Genomic DNA, 12,394 nt, shown 5'->3' on the forward strand with positions numbered 1-12,394 from the left:
GACAAACAAATATTGTTTTCCACCTTGCTCTACCGAAAGTGTACATTTCCTGACCTGATTGTAGAAAGCAAAGTCGTACTTTTCTCCCTAGGGAGAAAAGTACTTTTCCCTAGAAAAGTACCTAGGGAGTGAAAGAGTCTATTAAAAGAGTTTCACTTACTCTATCGGCCTAAAACGAAAATAATTATAATTATTTTCAGTTACTTTCAGTAACTTGTTTTTTCGGCGGCTGTCCTAATTATACATATTATTTATTTTATTTATATTTTAGGAAAAAACGATTGCAGGACTGGCGACTGGCATTGGATGGTTTTATTCTTTTATTATAAATTGCATTACTGGCCAACGAGTAATCAATCTGGTAAAATAAATTTAATAGCGGGAATAAAGAGTAAACATAAGTGGCACTGGTGCATGCATATTTTGGTTTCCGAAATAACTTTCACAAAAATCACAAAAAGAATATGGATAATTTAAGTTCCATCTACATATTCCTGCTAAAACAAAATAAGTTATTTCGGGAACCAAAAAATTGCCGGCCATATATTATGTGAGTGATATGGGTAGTTTAGATTTTCAACTATTTTAATATCATTTATAAAAACAATTCATCTCCATCTGATTTAAAATATCGTTGTCATCTGCATTTTTTCGGCTTTATCAGCACTGTTTTTAACAACAACTTTAGGTTTTTATTTACCTGTGTGTATTTTTTATCATCCTATTTATTTGTGTTAAGATTTTACTATTTGTCGTTTTCACAATAAGTTTGTATTTCACATTATCCTGCTATTTTAATCGAACTAGTGTAGTCTACACCGTTGGTAATTATTGTTAATTACTTTATATCTTATTAAACAACAGCGTGTTTTTCTAAAAATTTGTGCTTAGGTTTTGTGTATATGTTATAGTCAAAGCCCGAATCTCAGGCACTCCTAGGTTTGACTAGGCAATCCTCAGGTCTGACTGACGGTCTTAGTCAAAGCCCGAAATAAATTCCAGTTCCCGCCTTTGACTAGTCAAACCTATACTCCAGGCCGTTGGTTAAAAAGTAGGTCGATTTCAGGATATAATTCAGGAATTTTTGAAACCCATCAGGTGTTGTAAAGGACGATGCCAGGAATAGCTTCTACTAAAATGTGACCAAACATATTGTGAGCTTTTTTTTTTATTGCGATTTTCATTTGTTAAATTTGCAATTTTTAAAGATTTTTAATTTTTCAGCTTAGGATATTGATTCTAGAGAAAAACTTTTTAATAGAAAGTTGTAGTAAATTAAATGTAACTATATTTCATAATAATTTTTATTTTAAGATAATATAAGTCTTTCTTTAGTCAATGACTGTAAAATAATTTCTTAATTGTTATAAATAAAGGCACTACGATTTAAGAAAAAAGAAACAATTATCTCGGCTTCAGTTGATTGTAAAAAAAATTTATTTCTTTATAAATCTTCATTTCGTCTTCAGAAACAATAATCTGTAAGGTAGAAACTCATAGGATGTACAGGGCCGCTTCAGCTCTAAATGTTTATAACGAAATTTGCCCCCTTATTTTCAAATCCAACATTTAGCTCGGCTTCAGTTGGTCGTAGAAATTTTTTATATTTTTTTGTAAATCTTCGTTTTGTCTTCAGCAACAATAGTCTGTAAGTTAAAAACTCATAGGATGTACAGGGCCGCTTCAGCTCTAAATATTTATAACGAAATTTGCCCCCTTATTTTCAAACCCAAAAATTAGAGGTTTAAAAATGCTTTACGCATTTGTTTACATCAGAATATGAAAACATAACTCTTTAGAAGGAGATTGGATATTTCACCAACTCTCTACGATTTTTTTTAAAAAGTTATAGCCTTGGACATTTGACCTCTTGGGATAAACAATTTATAATATCTAAGCAACAAATTCGTTAATCCGGCCTTACAATTTTTTTTATGTTTGGAATTGAAAGATCTTCATTTTAAAGCGTTAAAAATAAAAAAAATTATTTGTACAATAAATAACGCAATTGTAAAAAACGGCCATTTTGGCAATTTCGCAGGCTGTTTGGCAATAAGCAATATACGAAATTAAACTTACCATAGCTCAAATTGTAGGTTTTTTAATTTACTACAACTTTCTATTAAAAAGTTTTTTTCTAGAATCAATATCCTAAGCTGCAAAATTAAAAATCTTTAAAAATTGCAAATTTAACAAATGAAAATCGCAATAAAAAAACCTCACAATATTTTTGGTCACATTTTAGTAGAAGTTATTCCTGGCATCGTCCTTGACAACACCTGATAGGTTTCAAAAATTCCTGAATTATATCACGTTTTTTCACTCACAACCTGGGGTACTAGGAGAGACTAAGTTTGTCAGGCAAAGGTCGAAATTTAATTTTATGAAATCGGGGTTTGACTAGTAAGTCAAATCCCGATCAGCTATTAAAATGTAGTTTGTTAGATTACGTTTAATAAAACGTCATTTTTTAATTTTAATGTATATTATTTTTATATTGTCGTAACTAAAATAAAAGAAATTAGTGCTTATTCTCACATGTTAAGGCGTTATGGCATTGAATGTTAAGGCTGAATTGTTTGACAAGTTTCTTCCTCTCCTAGTAAAGACAGTCCAGGGGCTTCGTTGGTGTGTGTTGACGGAATTAATTATATAAAATAAATATTAATTAAAACGCAAACAACTGTCAATAATATACTTATTTATTTTGGTAAAAAAAGGTGTTTTGCTTATAGATCTCATAAGAGTGTCAGACCACTTGCCGGGATGCGAAATCGACCGAGACTGGTGAAAACGACTCCGCTGATCTAAAAACATTAGTTTGTAGTTTTTAAACTAATTTATGGGCCTAGGGTCTGATAAGGTAATTTCCCATACAAGGGCGTATAACATCTGGTTTTTTTAAAAGCTGAGAACTGATATATTTTGTTTCTTAAAAATAACAGGCCATTCTACGCACGTGAATTTTAAATGGAACATATTATTTGATTTTGAAAAAGTTATTAAAAATAAAAATTAAAATTAGCAAAAATAGTAATTAAAGCGTATCACTATACACCCCATTCGAGAAATATAAGCCTCTAGGTAATACATATCATATAATGAAAATTGAAAATAGCAGAAAATACATTGCAGTGTTTATACGAGGAGAAAAAAAATCACTGAATTCACTAATGCCCAACACTTTCTTGATAACTTCCGGTAAATCTTGCTTTTCTCTTCAGTCTGTTGTTTTCATTGTCTGTGTTCGTTTTGCTGGACACTGTCATTCTTTCTGGCTCGTGATGGATACACGGACGAAAAAAGTTGCTGGATGATTGATTGACACTTTGCTGGATTTATCACAACGCCAAACTGCTTCAGCCTTTTGAAAATTTCTTCCAAATGCGACATATTATGCTGCTCTTCGAATTCTGACGCAATGAGAATGTCATCGATGTAGGCGTAGGCGAAGTCTAGACCACGTAAAATCTCGTCTATGAAACTTTGGAATGCCTGTCCTGCGTTTCGTAAACCAAAAGACATATGTAAGTACTCGTACAACCCAAATGGTGTGGTAACGGCGGTCTTTGGTATGTCTTCGGTGGCTACTGGTATCTGGTTGTATGCTCTCACTAAATCTATTGTAGAAAAAATTGTCTTACCAGCTAGCGACTGACCGAAATCTTCGATGTGTGGAATTGGATATCGATCTGGAACTGTTCTTTGGTTTAGACGTCGAAAATCTCCGCGGGATCTCCATTCCTCACCTTTCTTCGGGACCATGTGCAGTGGAGTAGACCAGTTACTTTTTGATGGTCTTATGATGCCTAGTCGTAGAAGATTTTCGAACTCTTCTTTTAGCCCATTGCAGTTTGTCAGGTGCTAATCGTCGCGGTTTCGAAAAAACGGGTGGACCTGCTGTTGTATCGATGTGGTGCTTGGTTTGTTGCTTAATGTCTTTCAGGATACCGGCGGGTCGCGTGATTTCCGGAAATCGTAGCAGCAGTTTATGGTAACGCGACACTTCCGCGATAGTCTTTACGCTGCCGTCGAAACACTCTTTAACGAGTCCCTTTGTTCGAAGGGTTGTCGTACTGTCTACTAAGCACTGGTTAGCAATGTCCACTAGGAGAGCGAAATGGGAAAGAAAATCAGCTCCAATGATAGGCTTTGAAATGTCCGCCACTACGAATCGCCACGTAAAATCACGCCGTAGTCCAATGTTTAATGTCAAGTTCACATAACCGTATGTCGCGATTTTAGTGTCATTGGCCGCGTATAGTTCGTATGAAGTCTTTTCGCGTGCACCCCGTACATATTTCCGCGGGAAAACGCACATATCGGCACCGGTGTCGATTAAAAATTGTTTTTTAGTATCATAGTCTGTTACGTAAAGGCGGCGAGACTGGGCTTGGATCGGATGCCGCACTCACCGACTGCCCGCGATGTTTCCCTGATGCTTGCACGCAGGAGAGCACTTTTGAGCCTGGTCACCAAAACGGTAGTGATACCAATATAATATGTCACTATTATATTCCCTACTGTAGCTACTGTCTCTAGGACATGGTCTGCGTCTTGAGTTGCTGCGGTTGCGACGGTATGTGTGTGTTTGTGCTTGAGCCTGCGACAAGCTAGCTAGCTGGATTTTCATGTCGGCTAATTCGGCTGTCAATTTATCAATGGTGCTTTCAAGAGCGTTAGAAGCTTCTGAAATTTGGGCCCTAGGAGCTATAGCTTCAGATATTGTGTCAGCTAGCTTGGCAACTGCGTCCAAACTAGCTTTAGCTTGAGTAGCTAGAATAGCCTGTGTAGATGATGGCAGTTTACCTAACCACAGAGACCTTACAATATTGTCTGGTACCGTTGTGCCTGCTAAAGACTGTAAATGTCGTAAGAACTGGGAAAGTCTTCGATCGCCCAGTTCCTCATGCTCAAGTAGTCTTTTAATTTTTTGTTGCTGTGATGCACCAAGTCTCTTCATTAACTCTGACTTTAATTTTACATGCCTCTCTGTGGCTGGTGGTGAAACAATAATGTCCCTAACTTCTAATATGTAAGCTGTGTCTAAATTGGCAACTATATAGTTGAATTTTGTGGCGTCACTTGTTATGTTTGCCAGTGTAAATTGATTTTCCACTTGCAGGAACCAAATTTCAGGATCGTTGGGCCAGAACGGTGGGATTTTAACTGAAATGCGATCAACTGAAGTACTGTTATCCTGAAGCACTGAAGCACTGGTATTGTCCGACATTTTCGATGTTCACTGTATTTAAAACCGGCAAAAGAATATTATTAACACTAACTTTTTCAATTTTCGCGACGTTCTAAATATTCTCGGGGTCACTAATATAATGTTCCGTTTGGTGTGTGTTGACGGAATTAATTATATAAAATAAATATTAATTAAAACGCAAACAACTGTCAATAATATACTTATTTATTTTGGTAAAAAGAGGTGTTTTGCTTATAGGTCTCGTAAGAGTGTCAGACCACTTGCCGGGATTCGAAATCAACCGAGACTGGTGAAAACGACTCCGCTGAACTAAAAATATTAGTTTGTGGATTTTAAACTAATTTATGGGCCTAGGGTCTGATAAGGTAATTTGATAAAACAATTTTTGACGGAGTTGGTCCGAAATACTGAACAATAAACATATTTTTTTTTCAAGAAATTGAATTAGAGAATGCAAAGATAATTTTCTTAATTTCGAAGATGTTCCAGAAGTCTCTAAGAGAAATTAGTACAAAAGATTCTAAATTTTAAGGACAAGGTTTTATAAAATACTTACTTTACTCCTCTTGATTCCATTTGGAACATAGGGCCTCTACAGTCCCCCTCCATTCATATCTGTTTCTGGCCAGGGCTTTCACTTCTTTCCATGTTAACCCATTGTCTTCTAGCTCTCTGGTAATATTTCTTTTCCAGGATGTCATTGGTCTGCCTTGTTTTCTTTTTCCAGTTGGTTGGTAATCCAGGGCTTGTTTGGTTATATCATCTTTATTTTTACTTAATGTGTGTCCAATAAACTTCCATTTGCGTCTATTTATCGTTTTAGCTAACGGCTCTTGATTAGTTTTTCTCCAAAGTTCCTTGTTACTTATCGGATTTGGCCAATATATTTGCAATATTCGTCTATTTACAATATACGTCTATATACAGGCATCTATTTACAAATGTTTGAACATTTGTATAATCTTTTTCTCTATTTTCGAAGTTTCTGCTGCATATAACAAAATGCTCTTTACATTTGTATTCAATATCCTGATTTTGGTTTTGGTTGTTAATTTATTGGACTCCCATGTTTTCTTCAGCATATAGAACGCATTTTGGGCTTTATTTATCCTTCCATTAATTTCCTCTTCTATTCCACCGCTAGCGTCAATTTTGCTTCCCAGATAGCATAATTCTGTACATTTTCTACTTCTTCTCCTTCAATGAATATACCCATTTCTCTTTCCGTATTTATCTTCATAAGTTTGGTTTTTCTTGTGTTAATTTCTAGTCCTATTTTTCTTGCTTCTTTTGTCACCTTTTCTGTTTTTTTCTGCACATGTTGTCTTTTTTCGGACACCAGATATATATCATCTGCAAAGTCTATATCTTCAAGCTGACCGAAAGCATTCCATCTAATTCCTGTTTTATTTTTCGTTGCCTTCTTCATGACCCAGTCGATTAAGATCAAAAATATGGTTGGAGATAGAATACACCCCTGTCTGACTCCACTGTCTATGTTGATTGGTTCTGTGAGTTTCCCATTGTGCATGATCTGTGCGGTATAGTTTTCATGGAACATTTTGATAATTCTTATGTATTTTAATGGAATTCCATATCTCTTTAATATTTTCCACATTTTTTCTCTGTTAATCCGGTCAAAGGCTCGTCTAAAGTCAATGAAATTTATATAGATTTTGCTCTGAAATTCTATTGTTTGTTCTACAATGTTTCTTAATGTGTTAATATGATCTGTGCATGCTTTATTACTTCTGAAGCCCGCTTGGTTTGGTTTTAACAACTGGTCTAATAGTTTCTTTCATTATTTCTAGTATCATCCTTGTCATGACTTTACTCACTGTAGAAAGTAGTGTTATTGCTCTCCAATTGTTGCAATTCGTTTGATCTCCCTTCTTGTGTATCTTTACATTACTGTACAATTATACCTTTTTTCCAATCATCAGGTATTCTCTCCTCCTGCCATATTCTGTTTATTAGTGCATACAGGATTTCTTCCGATGGTTCTCTATCTGGTTTCAGTAGTTCTGTGGTAATGTTATCTATTCCAGCTGCTTTCCCTCTTTTCAGCTGTTGTATTGCTTTACTTACTTCTTTTTTTGTGAATTCCGATTCGGTGAAGCTTAGTTCTTCCTTTATTTCTTCATTTTCCATTTCGTGTTCTATTATTCTGTTGGCATATACTTCTCTAAAATGTTCGATCCATCTCTCAACTATTTCCTTTTCATTCTTCAATATTTTCCCGTTTTTGTCTTTTACATGCTCAACGTTCATTTTTCCGCGCGAGCTTAGTTTTTTCGTCGTTTTATATAGAGTTCCCATGTCGTTGTTTTTTGATGCTGCTTCTGCTTCTATTATCAGTTCTTCGTTATATTGTCTTTTGTCGTTTCTCGCACTTTTTTAACTTCTTTATCTTTCTCTCTATATTCTCTCTTCATTTGTTCCCTATCTTGTAGCGTTTGAAAAAACTCCAACATTAATTTAATATCCCAATTCCCAAAAAGAATGTCTATTTTTTTAATTTATTTTGTGAAGTTCAATATCATTATAAGATCCCAAGCCGTCCCTGTATACAGCCATGAAGTATTGCACAACTTTTCAAATGTGTTACAATTTGTAAGAAGTGCTGACAAAAGTACAGTTCTGATGCGTAGAAGAACTTTCTAGAAGAAATGTTGAACTGAAAGTTGAGTTCTTGTCAACTAAGCATTCCTAAGGATCAAAATCGCTTGGTACTTCCGTCGTACTTTTCCCCTGTAGTAGCTTCAGAGCGAAGCGCAAATGAGTCCAGCTTTACGTCCCAAGGTGATAGCATCTCCTCGGCTGGTACTCGCTTGAATTAGGGCGTAGTCCCTTTGTTCCCCGCCGGTAAAATGTAGAATGGTCGCTATGAAGATCTGAATGTGTGGTGAGTGCTCTGAGAGGATTTTTTTCACATAGTGATGGATTTAATGGAAAATCGAAGCCTCTTGAGAGTCAAACACGCAGTTCTACAAACCGGCATTGTTGCCCATTTTTTCCTGTGTTATGTATGATGGTCAAGCCCTGATTTCATCGAAGAAATGTCGTTCCTGTCCCGTGATGTTTTGTTTCCAGTTTCCCAGAAGCCCCCTTTGTGATTTGTGTTATGGAATGTCTACCCCACACCCCACCCCCAGTTGATTGTCTGAAGAGTGAAGTGAAGCCATGTCCTCCCCCTGCCCCCTGCCTCAGTTCGATGACCCTGTTTGTTGATGAACCCCTCCCCTGTAGTTTGTGACTGTGACGAAGAGTTTTTTTTGTTTTTAAGGTATGATACGTTTTTTTAATTTTACTAAATTTCAAGTGGATAAATTGCTGGTAAATAATTGTATAAAGAAATTTGCTTTCATAATGGTAAAAAAAGGCAGTGACTTATGACATTTGACAGCTACGTCAAATCTTGTGTTGAAATAAATAGGTCAAATTTTATTTGACATATACTGCCCAACAAGTTCAATTGTAATTGTTTTGTTTGTAATCATTGTAATCATTGTTTTTGTAGTAAAATTTTGAATAAACCTGGTAAGAGTTTAAAGTTTTGAATAAACGTTTTGTAAGTGTATCTACCATTTTATTTCTGTAACCTTGTTTTGGAAAAATTTTAACTAAATTCTAATCCAACTGTGTGTAAGTTTTAGAGTAGAAGAAAAAGAATGTGGCATAGAAGCCAGTATTGAGATAAAGTTACCTAGTATAACCCCAAACGAGGAATCTGAGAGGAATGTCTCCCCATTTGGTACCCCATAAGAGAAGAAAATGTCTTAGTAAGTACCCAGGTATGAACCAGAGGATTTGTTTCGAACGGCGTCCTTTTTGTTAAATAGTAGAAAGATCCTCTAGTCAGAGTAAGTACCCTTTGTATTTGTTATGGTAGTTTAGTCATCTTAACACCCCTTCACCCTCCCTAACGAATCTACGACCTAGCTCCCGCACAACAAATGAGCTGCCGTCCCGCAACGAGGCTTTATGTGTCTGCTTCTTCTTCTTTAGCCCCATTCTTACCCCCCAGTATTTTTATAGATAGTCTTTCCTTGTTCCCATATGAGCAGACATGTAAAACGCTTCAAATGGCGCCCAACGTGGGGCCGACTCATTTTTAGCCTCCTTCCGGCTCCAGTTGTACGCAAAACGCTTCAACTGGCACCCAACGTGTGAGGCCGACTCATTTTTAGCCTCCTTCCGGCTCCAGTTGTACGCAAAACGCTTCAACTGTCGCCCTAGAACGTGGGGCATGTCTTTTTTGCCTCCCTCAGACCCCATTTGCATGTGCCCACTACCATATCCCTTTAGCCTCCTTTCGGTCTCATTTGTACTACAACTGTTAGGCAGTGCCCGTCCCCTTGGGCAGCCGATCTCAGTTTGTGGTGCAGGTGTTTCCGATATCATGGAAGCTTGACTTTTGTCATATTTTGTGTACGCCCACTGTTACAAGTCTAGCTTGTAGACATGTTCAACTAGTAGTTAGCCTATCTACTAGTCCCCAATGTCTTTAGCCACCCCCCACTTAGTGTTACATTTGTAACGTACACCCTGAAGTTTGACCTGAGTAAATATCGCCCCAGTCTTCCCATGTAGTTTAGCCCAGATTCCTCTTGTCTTGCCCCCAGAAACTGTTTCATGTCTTTTAGTGCCCCCGAAACTGTTTCAGTCTGTTAGTCCCCATGAAAGAGCCCATTTTTGTAGTTTTTGTTGCAGAAGTTAATAATTTTTCCAAAGAGGTGTAAGTATGTACACATTTTGTTGTGATGTTGATTTGGTCATGCTGTTGATTGTATGAGCATGTACCATTTCATACATCATAGTGTATTTAACTTGTAACCCCATATGTATACTGGTATTGTATTGTATTGTAAGTATCGTAGAACAGAATTGTATGTTATTGTAGCGTACTAACTGTATTGTATTGATATTGTACCCATGATGAAAGCATTGATTTGAATTTTTTGAAAATATTGATGAAATATATAGACAAACAGTTGAATAAAAAAGTAACGTAAAAATTTTTTTGAAAAATTTTGGTAAAAAGTAACGTTAAATATTTTGAATATTGAATCCAATTATGAAGTATAACAGTATGTTGTATTTTTTGCATGTATTCCTATAGATCAACAGTTTTTTACAGAATAACCGTTTTTTGTGATTTATTGATTTGGTCATTTGAGTAGATGTGTAATGTTGTTGGTATGGTCCGTGTATGAGCTTAGTCCCGTATTGTCTGTGAAAGTTTTGTCATCCCATTGAGAAGTCATCCCCTTGAGAAATGGCCCCGTGAAGAAGTGAAGAGGGAAACCGTGGAGAGGCCCCCCACTTATTCAAGAAGTCACCCCTTGAGAAGTGGCCCCATGAAGAAGTGAAGAGGGAAACCGTGGAGAGGCCCCCCACTTATTCATGAAGAAGTGAAGAGGGAAACCGTCGAGAGGCCCCCCACTTATTCAAGAAAAAGCCCCCCCCCTTGTCTGTGTTGCCCCTTGTTTTTTTGACTAATCTATCTTTGTAGGTGTCAAAAGGATGCCAGAGGTTAGTTAAAAAGAGCCCGTGAAGTGAAGTAGTTGAAGTCCCCCCGTGAATGAAGTATGTCTTTTTGTATCTGACATGTCACAAGTGTAATACTCGTGATGAAGGAAGTGTTGTTCAGCTATCTGTGAACACTTTCATTAGTAGTCGGAGCAAGAAATGTCTTATCCAGTGTGAGCTCATATAGGAACCAAATTTCAATATTGTTTGTGTTTGTAAGCCCCTGAGTATATTTAGAAGTCATTGAGTATATTGTTGCCTGTTTGTTTGTCTATCCCTGTTTTGTCTGGAAATTTTGGAGCCCGTTGTCCCGTGTTGTCTGTTAGCCCGTGTTGTCTGTTAGCCCGTGTTGTCTATTAGCCCGTGTTGTCTATTAGCCCGTGTTGTCTATTAGCCCGTGTTGTTTGTTAGCCCGTGTCCGTGCTGGAGTTTGATTTTTTTGGCGAATAGTTAGTTGACCTCTCTTCTGTTTGTTGATTGAAAGTAGGCCAAGAGCAGAAGCTGTGACAAGGCTGGTGAGGTTAGGATCTGGCCGCGTTGAGTACAGGTGAAGCTTGCTTTCGGTCGATAAATGGAAGCGGTTGTTCGTCAGGACTGTCATACTTTCCAATGTCCCTTTGGTCTTTCCCTTGTGTGTTGCTTTCATCCCCTGTTTTGAAAAAGTAGCCCCCCCGTTTTGAAAAATAAAGTCCACCCCCAGTCTTGAGAAATGAAATGCCCCCAGTTTTGAAAAGTAAGTCTATGCCCAGTTTTGAAAAGTAAAGCCCAACCCCCCTGTCTTGAAAAATGAAGTCTATCCCCTGTTTCAAAAAGTGAAGTGTAGCCCTGTTTTGAAAATGAAGTCTTTCCCCAGCTTGTGATTTGAAAATGAGAGAGTTGTCTTGTGAACTTTCATGAAAGGTTCTTATGTCCTAGATTGGACTGTTGAGTGAAAACGTAATGATGTAGTGTTCTCTATATCATATGTTGCGTTCATTTCCCTTAGTCTTGTTTAAAAAGTTTGATATCCTGTTTGAACCCAGTATACTAGTCTTTTTGGTCTTTTGTCGTTGTCACACGTATCCCCCCTCCCCCCTTGTTAATATTGTCTTGATTGTAGTCCTTGTTGTTGTCATATACCCCTTTGTCTAGCCCTGTCTTATTTGAATGAGTTGTTGAGGTAAGTTGTTGGTGAGATTTTGTCTCACTGAGGTGTTAGACTGGATTGTCTAAATCCTCATTTTGCAGAACCGTTGCCAAAATGTCCCGTGAAACTCGCTAGGTGTTAGCTGAGTTTGAGCAGATGTATATCTGTCATATTTTTTTAGTTTTTGAGAACCGCTCGCGGTTAGGCAACGAGGTGATAAGGCTGTGTCTGCCCTAGTATGTCGCTTGTGTTACTGCTGTGGATGTCAGCGAGGTCCACACAGGGCACAAGTTTAGTTTCTTTCCCAAGGCACAGAAACTCTTGTCACCTACAGTTCTTAGTAGAGTCATAAAACATTTAAGTCTACTCGACTTTAAAGAGTCTGGCGATTGATGGCACGCTAGCCCAATTTCTAACGACTTTTTTGTTTTGTTTAATCCCCACTAGCCATTATCTAAATATTTTGATATTGTTGTCCTGTCACACCTAAGATGTCCATGTTGGATTTTTTTCTGTTTGTT

General features: G+C 37.2%; 1 protein-coding gene across 1 annotated transcript; it reads right to left on the reverse strand.

Annotated features, from left to right (window-relative positions):
- Positions 1–4,411: 4,411 nt before the first annotated feature.
- Positions 4,412–5,233, reverse strand: LOC126883803 (uncharacterized). Its single transcript, XM_050649473.1, has one exon. The coding sequence runs from the start codon at positions 5,231–5,233 to the stop codon at positions 4,412–4,414; it is 822 nt and encodes a 273-aa protein (XP_050505430.1).
- Positions 5,234–12,394: the final 7,161 nt, after the last annotated feature.

This window comes from Diabrotica virgifera, chromosome 4 (assembly GCF_917563875.1).
Source record: "Diabrotica virgifera virgifera chromosome 4, PGI_DIABVI_V3a".
Lineage (NCBI taxonomy): Eukaryota > Metazoa > Arthropoda > Insecta > Coleoptera > Chrysomelidae > Diabrotica > Diabrotica virgifera.